Source organism: Astyanax mexicanus, chromosome 15 (genome assembly GCF_023375975.1).
Source record: "Astyanax mexicanus isolate ESR-SI-001 chromosome 15, AstMex3_surface, whole genome shotgun sequence".
NCBI lineage: Eukaryota > Metazoa > Chordata > Actinopteri > Characiformes > Acestrorhamphidae > Astyanax > Astyanax mexicanus.
In genome coordinates, this window is record NC_064422.1 from 28,955,453 (window position 1) to 28,972,403 (window position 16,951).

Here is a 16,951-nt window from a genome sequence, read left to right on the forward strand (position 1 = left end):
ATAGAATAAAATAATCATGTTAATTTTACTCAAATATATATATATATATATATATATATATATATATATATATATATATATATATATATATATATATATATATATAAATAGCAAAATCAGAGAAACTGATTCAGAAACTGAAGTGGTCTCTTAATTTTTTTTTCCAGAGCTGTTTTTTTTTTTGTGAATTGTCCTAATTGAACTATTACCTTTTAGAGGTAGGTAGGTAGGTACCACCATTGCACTAAATATTGATATAATAATTAGTGGAGTTATTAATAGAGTTAGTAATGACATATTCGCACTACTTTTTAGGATTTTTTTGGTTTTCATCTTTTGGATAATTAAACAGATTAAACATGCACCGGGTCAAATTGAGCCGGGAACACTCTTGCTGTTCCTGACAAATTAACAAAATAGGAGAGTTAAAGTAATCCAGCTGAACAGAAAAAGTGTGAAATGTGTGAAACAGACAACAGGCGAGCTAACTAACCTACTGTTATTTACATCCAGCGCTGCCCACCATGCGTTCCCATAGTAACGCCACAGTAAGGCGCGAAAATGTGGAGAATTAGCCTCCATGCTAACTAAGCGCTGGTGACTGGATATGGAGACAGTGCGGCCCCTTTAACTACAGCGCTCTCGCTGACTTGTTGTTTATCGGTGCTCGGTTGCCACCCTGGTTAGTGTCGTCCTCCGCCACTCCGTGTCTGTCTCCGGAGTGTGTGTGTAAGTGTGTATGTGTGTGTGTGTGAGACCGCCGGTGGGCGAGTCGGGGTGTGTCTGCGAGAGGAAGAAGAAGAAGAAGAAGAAGAGCGAGCAGAGCACAAAACACACACAGCCGCACGAAGAAGCTGCCGAGCGGAGGTAACTAACATGCAGGACCGCGGGGATCGGACCCATCTCCGACACTGACGGTCTGTGGGCGTGTTTTTATTGTCTTCAACAAGCCATGAAGAAACACCAGAGCCCTGTCAAGGCGCCAGCGGAGGTAACAGTGCCTGACACCGAGGCCACTGTGCAACAACTCAACGAGCTTTTGTCCAACGGCAGCGGCTTCTACAGTTTACCAGCACAACATTTCAACGAGGTGTTTCCGAGGATTTACGTCGGCAACGCGTAAGCTATACAAGCCTTAACTGCTCTTTTTCTGCCTCAATCCGTGTTGTTTGCCTTCATATTAAACAGACAACACTGTCAGACAGGCTACAAGGCTGGTCCTTCAGTGTTACAGTCTGTCACGACGCTGAAGTTCGCTTCTCGTCCGAATTCTCAGTTCCACCTTAAATGCTGCAGCTGTTAGGTTATATCGCCACAGGCGGCATAACGTAACTGCTGCAGCATTTAAGGTGGAACTGGGAATTCGGACCAGAAACTAACTTCAGCCACCTCAGTTTGTAAAAAAACAAAAAACAAACAAAAAAAAAAAAAAACAGGTGAGACAAGAAGCCACACACTCCCATTATTTCCAAGGTGGACTCGAGGGAATGCCAACTGCTACATTTGAGTTTACTTCTTTTTTTTCTAATCCTGTTGGCTAATTGAGACATTTTCTCCTGGGCTTGTAATATAACCGGGTTTCAGTGTAGTCTACTTTGCATTAAAAGAATGATGGACTAATAACATGAATGAAGTAAAAAGAAGAAATACTTGTGGCTATGGTTGGGCGATATGGCCCTAAAATAATATCACAATATTTTATGGTATTTTCTCGATAACGATACAAAACACTGAATTTAAAACATTTCAAGAATACACTACTGCAACAAAATGAAAAGTAAATGTTATTACTGCATACAATATGATATGGCACACTCCTAACTGAGACATATAAAAAAATACAAGAATTTTCAGATTTGTAACAGAAACCTGCAGAATGTCATGATGCTACTAATGGTGCACTCCAAATGCCACCATATATTTCCTTGATTAAAGTAAAATGAATAGATATATAATGGGAAAGGAGAACAGTGTGGATTTTTCTTTTGCTAAAATCAGCAAAAAAAAGTAGTACACTGATAAGATAATTAGGGGTGGGTAATATGGCATGATATTTCAGGGTATAATATCGTTCACGATATTCTAAAATGTTGGCGATGTTATTGCGTACGATACGATATGGCACACACCTACTTGGCATGTGTGTTGTTGCAGATTTTACACTTCATGTTCATTCACGCTTTCAAATTAAATTATATTTAATGAATAAAGCAGATATCTATATTGATTAAAATAGTCAGTAATTTAAAAAAAAGAACACCAATGTGACCAAGTTCAAATTTGGGGGCTCTGTGTGAGAGACAGTGGAAGCGAGTAACTAAAAATGTGTATAAATAAAGTAGTTAACAAACCAACCTACCTAAGTATGAAACAGAATTTGTTTAGCTTTTAAAACAAATATGCCTTTACTGGTACATTTTGCCTTTATTTAAAATATACCAATAAATATTGTCTTTAAGTATTGTAATTTTTTTTTTTACTTTATCACCCAGCCCTAGCAGTTTCTTATTCTTTTACTGCAGTATCAGAATTCATTGTTCTGGAAAGGCTGTACACTGGAGCAGTGTTTCTCAATCCTGGTGACTGAAGTTCCCTGCCCTACACCTTTTTTTGTGTTTTCTCTACTCCTCACACTCCTGATTCAATTAAGCAGGACTAATTTAATGTGTGTGTTTAAGCAGGAATAGCAGGGGGAAAAAAATGCAGTGCAGCGGGTCTCTCTATTGCACTAGATCAGAGTTTCTCCAGCCTGGTCCTGGAGACCCTGCACATTTATTTTCTTTTTTCTTCTCCCAGCACACCTGATCCTGGTAATCAACTGATTATTTACTCTATTATTTAGTTACATTAGGTGTGTTAAAGCATAAAAAGCTTTAAAATGTATAGCAGTGTAGTGAGCCTCAAGGATCAGCATTGAGAAACTGGCTGAGCGCTCTATATCAATACTAGTCCTGGAGACCCACTGCCCCACATTTTTTATTGTTTTTCTGCTCCCCACACACCTGATCCAATTATTCAGATGATTAACAGACCAGAATTTAGCCAAAATGTGTGTGAAAGCAGGAACATGTGCAGTGTTCCTTGGGCCTTGAGGACCAGAGTTGAGGAGGTTTTGACTGCATCCATCCACCCCGTAAAACAATGAGGTGAGGTATTTGATGTTGGATGATTTATTCAGGAGCACACATGGCACTCCAGATCATTCCTGTGCTCCATACACCCAAAACTGGAGGGCTCTATGACCTTCTAGCTGATGCTTAGAATTGAGCATGGTGACCTTTGGCTGGTGTGTTCCTGCTCCAGAACATCTCATTCTATTGACACTGCTTGTTTATGGAGATTACACAAGCTGTGATACGTTTTTTTATTTAGAATGGGATGTCTTAGAGTCAGATGAGAAGTTGCTTTTCCAGTTGAAGTGCTCTGTGAGATTTATCATGGTCTTAAATTGTGTCCAGGACAGAATGACTTATAAATATACAGTGAACATAGGCTGTGAATGACAAACGCACATGTAAGTTCAGGTTGAGTGTGCTCTGTTGACACCTCTAGGCAGGATAAAGAGAAATCCATTAAGAAATCTATCAGTCCACCGTGCTTTCCTAGATTAATTTATTGATTGTGTTCAAGCTCGAAGCTGACTAAAAGTGTGTGTTGCTTGAGTTTAGAGGAAGGGTTTTTTTTATTTTTGATCTTAAATTTTAAATGCACTGTTAATGCACTGTATAATGAACTAAAATAAACAAAAAAAATGAATAAACTCTAATAAACTCAAATAAAAACATTAACATACTGTCATTGTTCTGCAAAAAACTTGTATTGTACTACAAAACATTTAAAACATTCTGCGTTCAGTAGTGTTGATATGGATTTATAGGATGTTGGACGATCATCACCACATCTCATCCCTGACTTATCAGACGGAGCACCATCATTCCAGAGAACACACTTCCACTACACCACAGCTCAGTGCTGGGAGAATTTAATACCATTAACCCTTGTCTGGCATTAGGCATGGTGTCAAAATGTACATTTTTATTTGCTTGTTTACAGAGACTAATTCAGCTGTATGTGTGCAAACATAGGCTACCTTGTCTACTTTAGGATGCTCGCCTTAAATGTTTTTAAAACGTTTTATCTGAAATAGCTCATGTTAAGGCTTAGTAGTTTTTAAGGAAGCAAAATTGCTCTAATATAAGGGCTAAACTTCAGTGTCTCAGAGAGAAAATTTTAACTTAATGTTGCTGAAATTAAACAATGCAATCAGTGCAATTTTTTCAGAACAGAAGGACAGAGGTGCTGAAACATTTTTCTTGACCAGATTAAAATATATGCTTCGTTAAATGTTGGTTTGAAATGTTAAGACAAATGTTATCATCAGTTTGATCCTGGTAACATAGTTTTTCTGTTTCTTATTATTACAGACATGGTGATGTGCAGTGGTCCAAAACCAAGTAAATGGTCAATTAAAATATATTTAACAGGAGATTATTAAGAAACCCATAACAGAACGTAAATGACATTGTAAAGCTGTTTTTGGGTTTGTTTATAATATTTGGGGTTTATTTGGGATTAGTTCCATTTAGTTCCATTAGTTACATCAGAAATATGAGAAAAAATGATGTCTGTGTACTTAAAGTCAAAGCACAGTGGCCATTTTAGCATAAAAGTTTGAATAAAAATCGCTTTTTACTGTACAGGTATGTAAGAGATGCACTTTAGAGTAAAAGGGCTGCTCTCTGTGAGGATTCTATTAATAATGTATGTGTAGAAACTGCAGTGAGCTGGGGTGAGGGAGCATGGCCGGCTAGGGGAACAGACTTCAAGGCTTTACGTACACACACACACACACACGCCGAGTACAATGGGGAGAAATATGACTGCAATCTGCTGTGGCTATGGATAGATGGGCTAACTCAATATAGCAGGGCCTTGAGTTATGGATCTTGAGGTTTTGATCAGAGTCCATCACTTCATCTGCATTGAGAAGCTTTAGCTGTAGGAGAGACTGAGACAAATGGGCTGATTCCCCCTCCAGATATAAAGCAGAATTGAGACAGGTGTAATCTTCATTTGCTGGGGTGGTTTTAAATCTCCATCAGGGAGCAGTTATATATATATGCTTTAAAAAGGAAAATATAATTCTGAACATAATGTCTTACCGTCATACAAAGATTAGATATTAGTTATCATATGGGACCTGGTTTAAATATTAAATTTTTCTCTTATTGTTCAAAAAAATTATTCACCCCGGATGAATCAACCAACAGAAATAAAACTTGGTGGGTAGTCGTGCCAGAGAGTAATGGAGTGACTCAGAGTGACAGCATGTCCTATTGAGTCCCTCTTTTTTCTTTGGTGAGGATAAGACAAACATTTGTGTGTGGAGGCACTGTGGTCGGGTCCAAGACCAGCAATTTATTATTTTATTTTTTTGTTTGTTAAGAAGGTCTAGTGTCATGATGTGGGGTGCAATTTCGTATTAAGCCAGATAACTTTTGGTCTTCATTACAGGCACTGTTACAGTCTACATTTACACCAGTAATGTCCTGCAACAAGTAGCCTCACCTTTCTTAATGCACTTTTCTAATTGCACTTTACTAACCGGACGATGCTTGTTCACATGCTGCTGCCATTTCAAGAACTTGCATTGAAAACACATATACTATGTCCTGGCTAACTGCATTGCCAGACCTATTCCTGATGTGTGGGATGCTACTGGATGCACTATCAACACTCCACCCCTACCGCAAAATCTGCAGATGAAGATAAAAGTGTTGCAGGTGCCAGAGCAGAACAGAGGCGATGTAACTACATGGTAACAGAGCACTCCACTTTGCTCCCCACTCTTTTCTCTTTCCTTGCTTTCTCTCTCTCTACGTCCTATTTTGGGCACTGTGCTGGGCGCCCATGGCTCTTTGTAAGCCTCTGGGCAGCAGCCAAAATCTCCTTGGTGTGTCTGCACTGGTTTAGAACATTGCTGTCCCCTGAGGTCCACTAACATGGACCGACATCTCTGCCATCTAAAAGCGTCTTGACAAATTATTCTCGTCAACTTTTCCCACTGAGTACAACAGAGCACCAGGGTCCTAGTTTAACCACACTAAATGATGACTGGAGGCATGAACAAAAATCAACATTACAACTAATTACTGTTTTAATGCAATTTTCAAAACTGGGTAATTGACATTCTACATCTTTACATATAGAACCTACCAGACAGAATCTCAATAAATAGACTAAATGATTCTTATATTTTCCCCTTCACCTTAACATACACCTTACATATACAAGCTTCTTATATTGTGATTAATTGTTTATTTTTTTATCTAATGTGCATTAGTAATTAAAAATGTCACAGAGTATTAATTCCATTAATAATATTTATTGTTTGCAGTTTCAGAGTACACATTTTCCTGCAGTAAGCTAAGCATAATATAGTTTGTGACACTACTACAGGAGCATTATAGTGCAATAACATGCTATAAAGTGTTAATGTGTAAAGAATGAAGAAAGAGGCAGAGGTCTTTCAATTTTAATGATTCTTTTGAGCCTAAATTCAGCATGTCTTAAAAAGGGATTTAAAAAAAGGTCTTCTTTCTTATGTTTTCCTCTTCAGATGACAGGACTGACAGACCTGTAAGCTAATTCTGTCAGCAGCGTTAGATTTCCCATGGGTGTAGTGGGCCCAGGTGAGGCTGACGTGTGCTCTCTTTCTTATCCCCAGGTTTGTGGCCCAGAATGTGATGCGTCTGCAGCGGCTCGGCGTGACACACATACTTAACGCGGCAGAGGGCAACTCCTTCATGCACGTGAACACCAACGCCGAGTTCTACGCGGGAACTGGGATAACATACCATGGAATAAAGGCCAATGACACTGAACAGTTTAACCTCAGTGCCTTCTTTGAAGAGGCGGCCGACTTCATTGATAAGGGTCTGGCACATGCAAATGGAAAAGGTATGTGTAAGGGGTCACAAGACTATTTGTTCTTATAGATCTGCATTTTGTTTGGTGGAACAATGAGAAAATGTCTATTTAAGGAGTTAGGGAGTGGGCTTCTCAGTCATATTAAAATACATTAAAAACTTTTGGTAGCTTTTAAAGAAACAGTAGCAAGAAATTTAATGTAAAGTGTGTCTTGAGATTTGGTATATAACATAAATCCTATGCTGTTGTGAGTATTTTTACTTGTGCTTTAACATGTCTGGTCCCACAAAGGCGTAGAAATGTATAGGTGGGAACACTTCTTGATGACACTTACTGTTGTACATTTTTCTAATCAATTGTATGCACATAATCATGATACTGTTTAAGGTGAGAGGGATTGAATATCTCTGATTGCAACGGTATGTAACTTAATAAAATATAAGCTTAGCACATGTTCAACTAGTATATTCTTTGAAATCACTAAATTGTTGTAGTATTTTTTAGGTTTCTTAAAAAAATTGTTATTTGCTTTCTGTGTTTTTTTTTTAAGTAAATACTACATTTGGCAAAAACATGTTGGTTGAGGTCACTCTGAATGCACTCTGCTGGAGTAATTACTGACAAGGGAGATAAGTACAGCATAGTAAAGTGTCCCGAGGCACTGTTTGGAGTCTTTACACACAAAATTACTCTGAAATATCTCACAGCCGTCCTGATTTTAATTGGTGCCCTCAACCTCATGTTTTACAACATGGATTTTATGCCATCTTTGACAGAGTGGAAGACCAATTATAAGGCATCTTAATTTGCGGCCAATTTGGCAGCACACCCTGTTACACAGTAATGAGTTGCCGGAGCAGAGCTGAGAGAGGACACTAATCTTTAAGTGAGAATTTCAACTCAAGCACAAAACCTCCAGGACATTTGCTGCCACACAATCCTTTGGTGTTTTTACTACTGACATTAGTGACAGCCTTGCTTGGAGAGCTTTCAGTGACAGACTGAGCTTGTGAATCTCAATGAGTCTAGGGATTTCCAGGCTCTGGAATGCTCTTCTTTACACTGGATAGAGACGTATGCAGATCTGTGGACAAGGACACTTAGTGTTAGTTTATAAAAAGACTCCTCAGGACAGTATAGCATTACATACCTAAGAAGAAAAGAAGAACATGAAGGAGGGAGGTGCGTGAGAAAAAGAGAGATCAGGTTACAGATGCTGTGCAGAATCTGCAGAATAAGCGCAGTAGAAGTTGGCAAGGTGAATTCCTCCAGGGGGGTGGACTGGTCGATAATGAATGTGAGTGTGTGTGTGTATGTGTGTTTATTGATGGCTTGGTGGGGGAAGTGGGATGAAAGAAGACACTGGAATGGCTGGTAATAGGGTATGTGCTAAGGGTAGGCAATATGGCGGTATGTTAGTATTATCATCATTAATCGTGTCAAAGGATACTTTCATTATGAGCAAATTATTAGCCATATTGAGACAGTATTAAATTTATGTAATTGGATAATTTCCTTTTGCATATCTGCTCCCCATAATCTTATTTTAATTAGGATCCACTATGCCAATGTTTTTCTCCATCATCCTCCAGAAAAGTACAGGCTAGTATTTTACTGTTTTTCTCTGAAACAAGTACCTTGTGTTTTAAAAACAGTGAAAGTGTTTACATGCAAATCATATCAAAACATACAAAAACAATAAAGAAGATGCAATCTTTTATTTTATTTTATTTTATTTTATTTATTCAGAATTTACTAACTACACATTTTCAAAAAATACAACATATTTAATAGGGCCCTATATTATTGTCTATGGATTAAGAATGGGATGTCATAAAACTCCTGTAGGTGTAGTTTGTATGTGTCCCAATACCCTTGTCCATGTAGTATATTCAGGTATTGATAAGAAATATTTTTTCCCAGTTAGGCCTGTCACAATAATTGTAATATCGATTTATTGTACAATAAATGAACATGACCCCAATCATTTTTGGTAATCGTGATATCGTCTATTGTGTTTATTTGTTTGTTTGCTCACATATATAACAGTTAACAGTATTTAAGCCAGTCATGCTTCAATAACTGACTATATACACACACTGTGGACTAAAGTAGGTGAAGAAATAAGTATATAATTACCAAACCAATCAAAATAAATGATTCATTTAAATTGTGTTGTCTTCAAAAAGTGTATAATTGTTTTTTATGCTATTCTGTTATCATTATCAGTGACATTTAATAGTCTTAAAATGACAAAAAATATTGTGTATCACATTAATTTCTGGGACAATATATAGTCCACAAAAAATCTTGACAGGCTTATACCCAGTCATAGTGCTTATAATATAAATTTTCACATTTATCATATTGTTCACTCCTTGTAAGCAATGGTTGACATTGCTTACTGGTTGTGGAGGTCAGAGACACATTTGCATCATGTGAACTGCGCTGATGGTGCTAGGCTAGGAAGGTTCAGACACTCAGCATCTGTTCCTCTGCCCTCTCATGACCCTGTTGCTTTGTACACCAGTTAAGTGCTCCATACTCAGCCGCCTCTTCTCTCTGTTCTGATTACAGGAAAAGTGTACGTTCACTGCCGAGAAGGCTACAGCCGCTCCCCGACTATCGTCATAGCTTACCTCATGCTCCGACACAAGATGGACGTACGGGTGGCCACATCTGCCGTACGACACAAGAGGGAAATCGGGCCCAACGACGGCTTCCTGCGCCAGCTGTGCCAGCTCAACGAGAAACTAGCCAAGGAGGGGAAGCTGAAGAGCAAATGATAGAGAGCTAATACTGTATGGTACTCTATCCCTCCTCAGGCTCCAGAGTCCGTCTGGGGAAAGATCATCCCAGGCCAGCACCTTCTCCACAAAAACACACACAGACACAAACACACACACACACTCATTCATAGTTAAAGGTGTGTAATTGAAGGCAGATACATATATTATCTTTCAAAAATTTGGAATCACTTCCCATATGAATTATTTTACTTCATCTACAATAATATTAACTTGTATAGAGTACATTTAAATGTAAACTGACAGCCAACAGGTATTTATACGCATTTATGCAATACTGTAAGTATTTGGGGGAACATAATACTCTTATTATCTATTTCCTATAAAAAATCGTCTTAAGTAATCTCCACTAATAATATAAGACCAGTTACTTTTACCTAAACTAGAACATCATAATCATGTTATATATATATATACAAACTGCAGCTATATTGGTTTCATATTTTTTGAAATATTGATTCCAAATTTTGAATGGACATGTATTTACAGTATGGTAGTTTTAATGATCTATAATACAACATTGAACAGTTTGAACAGTAATTGAAAGGTGTAACAATTAATGTTACACCGGTTACAACAGAGGTGTAACAATAAATGTATTTGTTCTAAACCGCCAAGGTACATACATCACGGTTCGGTGCATGCAGTCATACAGAGAAAAACATTGTTGTATTCCTTTGTTGTCTGCAGTAACTGATTATTTCCCAGTAACACAGCCGTCAAATGAACATTATCAATAAGGGTGATCAGATACAGAGCAACCAACTGACCCCAGATCAGTTTCTTAACAGCTTTGTTGTGAATCCCAGTCTTATAGCTACAAAAAAAACACATATTTGACCAAAACACTGCCACAAGTGGGGTTGCTGTAACGACTACTACAATATGTCTGAAATAACTTGGTGCAGATGTTTTTTGGGATGCACTTATAGTCTTTTGTCTTGGCTGGAAAAAGCTTGGAAACCCCTGACTGAAGCTGTTAACCATTAGCAAGTAAGAAACATGCCATGCTAGTCTTAGCTCAAGCTAATTGGTATATGAAACTTGCATGGTGGTCTGGTTGCTTTTTTCACCATTGTACCAAAATTGCTCTAAATTGTAAGGTCTGTATTGCAGTGTGCACCGAATCGTAACTTTTGTGTACCATTTAACCCCTATTAACGGGTGAAATGATTGACCGTGAACTCATACACACCTAAAAACACATGCACAAAGTGTAGGTTTATGAACCTGTAATTCTTGTGATTGCCAGTGTAAATGACTATTTCTCATGGAAACTGATGTTGCAGCAGTAATGCTAAAAGAGGGGGATGGAGTTTTGTGGGTTTTAATCTACAACTTTTACTCTGCCTTTTTTTTTTTTTTATTCACCATCTCTCACAGTAACGAGTGTCACTTTATGACCTGTTACAGTATGTGGCTTAAAGCATTCCTATTGCTGCCTGTTTGTAAGTCTAACGTCTTCACCTTTTGGAGCTCTACAGCCCAGGTCACTTTAAGAGAGTGTAGATTAGAGCACAGTCCTTCCGTAGTCTCCCACTGCCGGGAATTTCACAATTTATCGATCCCATTCCAATTTGAACGTGGAGGAATTTGATGCTTAGGCACTTGCAGTCCAATGTACACTGACCTCTATGAAAAAGCACCGAAATGACCCTTTTACAGTACTCTGCTAAATCAATGCCCTTGTTGGTAGGAAACCAGATTAACTCTGCAACTGATACTACCCATGAGATTCCCAACACGCCAACACTCCAGCAATGTTATAGTTTAGACGACTGACAGGGTATTTAATTTTGTGTTCACATTAGGCTTGCTTTCCTAACAAAAACATCCAATATCAGCAAAACAACAAAATAACATTTCTGTTTCTTAGTGACTGAGGATGGCATGGGTGATGTGGTAGGTTAACATTCCGTATTGTTCAGAATAGCACTGTCTTGGGTACACAATGTGCTAATAACTAGCCAGCCATTTACTGAACACAGACCCATATGTCTACAGTTGAGTAAGCATTGTTCATTCAGCATCTTTGGCAAGATTTATGCAGCAGTGACCTAGTTATGCGCCCCACCGGACCTTTGAATCCTTGTTTTTGTAGAATCACACTGCTTTGATACGCCAGTTGCTCACTGCCAATCCATTTTGTCCTCCGCAAGATCACTGTCAAGCTGTAGAGTCCAATCACATTAACTGCCTTTCTGCCTATGTGTGACACACTGCCCGTGTGTTTGCTTACATAAATCAGCACCCCTTTAGCCTGTCAAGTCGCACTGTATTCAAAGGATGAGGTCTAGCCAGCCTTGGTTTTAGTAATGTAAAGAAAGAGGGTCAATAGTGTGTGTAGTGTTTCACTGTCACTAGCATTATTAGAATAGCAATGAGAATTATTGAAGCTGACCTTGTCATTGGGTCTCAGACTGCCCTAACAGCCCTGAATAGGAACATGTCTTTCCACTGACTGTAAAAGAGCTCTAGCCAGTTGCTCTCAGTACATTTCGACAGTGTGCACAAAATGAATCTGAGCATAGTTAGTTTATGGACTTCTCACTAGCATCTAACTGAACTCATGACCCTGGGCCTTTCCCAGTATTTCTCTATTTCACTATTTTCTAAAGATTGAGGGTACTCATATATTTCACTCAACCCACTATAGAAACTAGGCCACATTACACCACAAGATGCTGTTTATTACTATTACTCCAATTTCTATATTTATATGCTTACAGAAATATATACGTGTATATACATATTTAGGTGTTGACATATATGAATGTATTATAAACTGTATAGGCATTACAAGTACAGTATGTATTAACTAACAGTTATCTTATTAACTTATTGTAGCCAGGATTTGCATCATGTTAATGTATACTCCCTACAAACAGATTATTTTGCAATTATGTATTGATATAATTTATTTAGCTGTAAATTTTCCCTCAGAATTTAAGTCCATACTTTATTATTCTAACAATCTGGAGCCCTACACTTGCACCCTGCACCTCATTCTATTGTACCTGATCCAGCCAGTTAAAGACTTCTGAAGCAGGTTATGGTTGGACTACTCTTTGCTAAAGGGTTTCAGATTCTTCGTGAGCAGCGTTGGTGACCACAGGCTTAATACATCTTTTTTTAATCTAGTTTAATCACACTGATCATGTCTGAGAGAGAGCCAGAGTCTGTCTTCACAGCTAACACTGTCACAGGCTACCTCACATTCCTACCATACCTGGCTGCTCATGTTATATTTAGTTCTCCATAACCCATAATTCATAAATGTCTTTGTAAAAAATATTTATAATAATAATAATAATAAAAAAAACTAATATAGATGTATTTACAACACACATACGAACTATAAACATTCCTATATTGTAATCTGGAGACCTAGGCTTTTGTAAAACCTAACCTACTGTAGTTACTGAAACTTGTGTGTCGTCACAAGAAGCATACGGTGACGAGTGTGGACTGTGCTAAGTAAAAAGGTTATGATATGAAATATGATATGATATGCTTTACTTCCAGCTTTCCTGCACTATGTTAACTTGAATATATGGACATCTATAGTCTAAATCAGAACCTAGGATTTTCTGACTAAAGAGAACTTCACATTTTAGGAAAGTTCTTTACTGAATAATACGCTTTAATAACCCAACATTCTTATAAAAGTGTCTATAAGGCAAATGATTTAAAAACAAATCTCATCATCGACAAATGCGGAATGTAGGAGCCTGTATACTCTTGGCATTAACATACAGTTTGTATTTGGATTAGGGGTGAGAATCACAGCGCATCTAATGATGAAATATTATTACAATACGTTGCTTACGATGATGATATCTCAGTATTGTGATTTTGCAATACTTTAAAAATCACAAGACAAGACAGTTCTCTACGATACCTTATGGTATAAAATACTCTTAAATAACAAATAACAGGAATTATGGACTTATTGGTGTCAGTTTCACAGAATTTGACATCCAATATTCCAGTAACTTTAGTAAATCCAACTGGTGGGCGAGTCTCAAGTTTATATATATATGTTTCAATAAATACAATTTTATTTGATGCCACGTACCAATACAATTTTAATATATTGTCCCACACCTATTCTGGATCGTATATTAATAAAGTTTGCCTTGTCACTTAAATGCGTCTCCAATGTGACTAGATGAGAACCGATCTTATGTATTGAATTTCTATTTTACTTCCTCTACAAAACAGTTTCTCATCTAAATGATCTTAAGATGCTGTGAACAGTGGTGGTTCTGCAGCACAGTGGAAGAATAGATGGTTCTCACATTCCTGTAACAGCTGTAATAGACAGCGTATCCGGTTATTTAGACAGCAGGGAAAGTCACTCTGTAATACTTGCATCCGATCACTTGGAATCTGACCACAAAATACTTATTCGGATTACACTTGTGATAAATGTGGATGAGATCCATCTCTGACCACCACCAAATATAGTTTCATATCTCAGTGTGTTTTAGGAGTGTTTGCACCTAGCTTTTTAGGTAGACAAGTGAAATCCAAACATGATATGATCACTAAAAATGCATGTCAATGCCAGGAGTAAACAGGCTGTGATTCTGTTGGTGTCTAAAACCAGATCCTGTTATATTTCTCTTATATTACTTGTATAAGAGTGTCACACTATTTAATGCCGAACCTAGGATTCTTCTGAAAGTCCTTCACTATCTAAATATGAAAATATTGTATTCATCTAAAGGTTATATACTGTCTAAAATTAAATTGATGTATTTAAAATATTTATTATATCAAACCAATTAGATGTTTACTTCTTTTCACTGGAAACTAAGGATTAGACGCACTGCTTGTTGCCTGTGAGCTCCTGATGGTGTACTATTTTAAGTAAATTAATTAGTGGAGAGAAACACTGCCACCTGCTGTTGGCAAACCCCTGTGGTTTGTATTAAAAATGTCCTGCTAGGATTGTTGTTTAGTAATTCTTATGGAGTTGTATTGTGAAATGTGTAAAGCTGGTAATGGTCTACTGTATGGCTTAATGATGTCAATAGTATTATAACAGTGATTGCAATGCTGCTTGACCATCTGTATTTATGTCCCATTTTCTATTATGTTGTTTTTGTTTGTTTGTTCTTATAAGGATGCTATGAAATCACATTTTGAGCTGGTCTATGTAAACCAAACTACTAAGATGCAATGCTACGCTGTCTAAAGAGCTTACTTGATTGTCTTGATTGTGGTCTGTTCTGATCCTTGCTAATGAATCCAGAGTTCTACATATTTAGTCAGCACGAGTGTAAGTGTTGGGTATTCTGTCTATGCTTTTGCATCTTTTTACAAGCTGACTTGTAAGCTTACAGACCCACCACACACACACACACATACACACAAACACAAACACACACAATGTTCACATATAGTGGAGTACATGCCGTTACTTATTGTACATGTGCTGCCTGTTGTGCCAGAATGATTGTGCTATTACTTTAATGTGTCAAATGAAAGACCTCACCAGTATATTACAATAATACAGCAGCACTGAAGTTACTGCTAACCTACCTTGTAGGTTCTTATGGTGGGTTTGGCACACTTTTCCACACTGCCAAATTTTCGACACGTTCAGAGTGAGGCACACTACATTCTTTTTTTTTTTTTTTTTTTTTCAGTTTATGTCACAAGTCTTAAATATTAAGCCTCATTTGACGCTCCATGTATTTAAACTCATATCAGCTCACTGTAGAAGAAGGAAAAGGACACAGCATGTGCTCTCCTGTCATCCCACCATAAAGCCTTACTCTGAAGACTGATTCTCTATTTTTTGATTTATGTGATCACTCCACGAAGCAAAGCATTCAGCTCCTTACAGACACTGTTTGTTGAAGTGCACTTGATTTCAAAAGGCAATGTTATTTTTCTTATCTTGAAAAGATATGTTGTTTTTTGTTCTACTATTGAACAATAAATGGCTAAAATGAAAAAAAAATGCTTTTGAGCGGATTTTTTGGGAAGCATTAATCTCAATCAATTTAGCTTAAGCCTTTAATCAAGCTCCTTCAGGCTTTATGCTGCATTTTTTTAGGTTTTTGTCTTTCATCTTCTTTTCAAAGCACAGGGACAACACATGTATAGCAATAGCTTAATTAGCAGTGAGCTTTGTTTCAGTACCTCCTATTGCTCAATGACACAGTAATGAGCCTGCACTCTTTGGTTTCTGCTGTGCTGATAGGAGAAGCATGAGAAGGCCTCATTTCTCATGTGCAGAAGGCTTGCATGACAATGCATTATTACTAAGGCATACTTTTTCTTGTGTGCTGCAACCGGCTCTTTTCTGTGCGTCTCGTTGGCCTTTGATTACATCAGATCAGAGCAGCTGAAACAATGCTTACTGTGGCCTCGAAATATGTCTGGACAATCAGGGGATAGATTAAGCCAAGTACACTGACTTGCGTATTTTCTGTGAGAGGCTCACATTTGACTTAAAAGTAGAATAACTTTAAATGTAAGTCAATGAGTTATATTTACATTATTAAAGTGCTGAAAAACTGTGGATTATAGTTGGGGCTAGACAATAATTCAGTATGATTTTTCAATCTACATTATTTACAGCATTGCGGGGAGCATTAATTTGTCAGACGTTTGTATGTACAGACATCGGTTGTGAGCTATTTTCTGTGTATCGGCAGAAATGAAGAAATTTATTTCGATAGTTTTTAGCCATATTGTCCAGCCCAAATTTTATTTATAAAAACTGACCAAAGTGCAGTCATATGTAGACATACTGTTTTAGCAAAGCAATTTTGTTAATGTCAAATATCACAAAAGCAAGTCCATTTGAGTAATGATGCATATAAGCAGGCTTAGGTGCTGATAAGTTATGGGATTATGTAATCAACATACAAAAAAAACACAAATTTTAATCTGTTACAGTGGAAAGGTAAGTAATTCGTTATTTTTAGAATAGGGTAATTACTATTACAGCAGGGGTGTCCGGCCCAATAAAAGTTCTAAGACCTGCCAAGCAAATTCAGAATCTAAAGGCGACTATTTAATTGAGTTCAGACACTAATAAAAGAAACAAACTCTCCCTAATTTTTGCTGGGGGTGGGACAACAATGTCAAATATAAAGAAGTGTATTTTGTTTTGTTAAGATAGAATCTCATTTATTCTTTGTTGAACCTGCTTAATCCATTCTGGGTCACAGGAAGCCAGAGCCATTCGCGAC

At 37.5% G+C, this 16,951-nt stretch overlaps 1 protein-coding gene across 1 annotated transcript; it reads left to right on the top strand.

The window, feature by feature from the left end:
* Nucleotides 1-554: 554 nt before the first annotated feature.
* On the top strand, nucleotides 555-14,930 carry dusp3a (dual specificity phosphatase 3a). Its single transcript, XM_007259137.4, has 3 exons — nucleotides 555-1,119; nucleotides 6,728-6,960; nucleotides 9,508-14,930. The coding sequence occupies exons 1-3, from the start codon at nucleotides 953-955 to the stop codon at nucleotides 9,714-9,716; spliced, it is 609 nt and encodes a 202-aa protein (XP_007259199.1). The 5' UTR covers nucleotides 555-952; the 3' UTR covers nucleotides 9,717-14,930.
* Nucleotides 14,931-16,951: the final 2,021 nt, after the last annotated feature.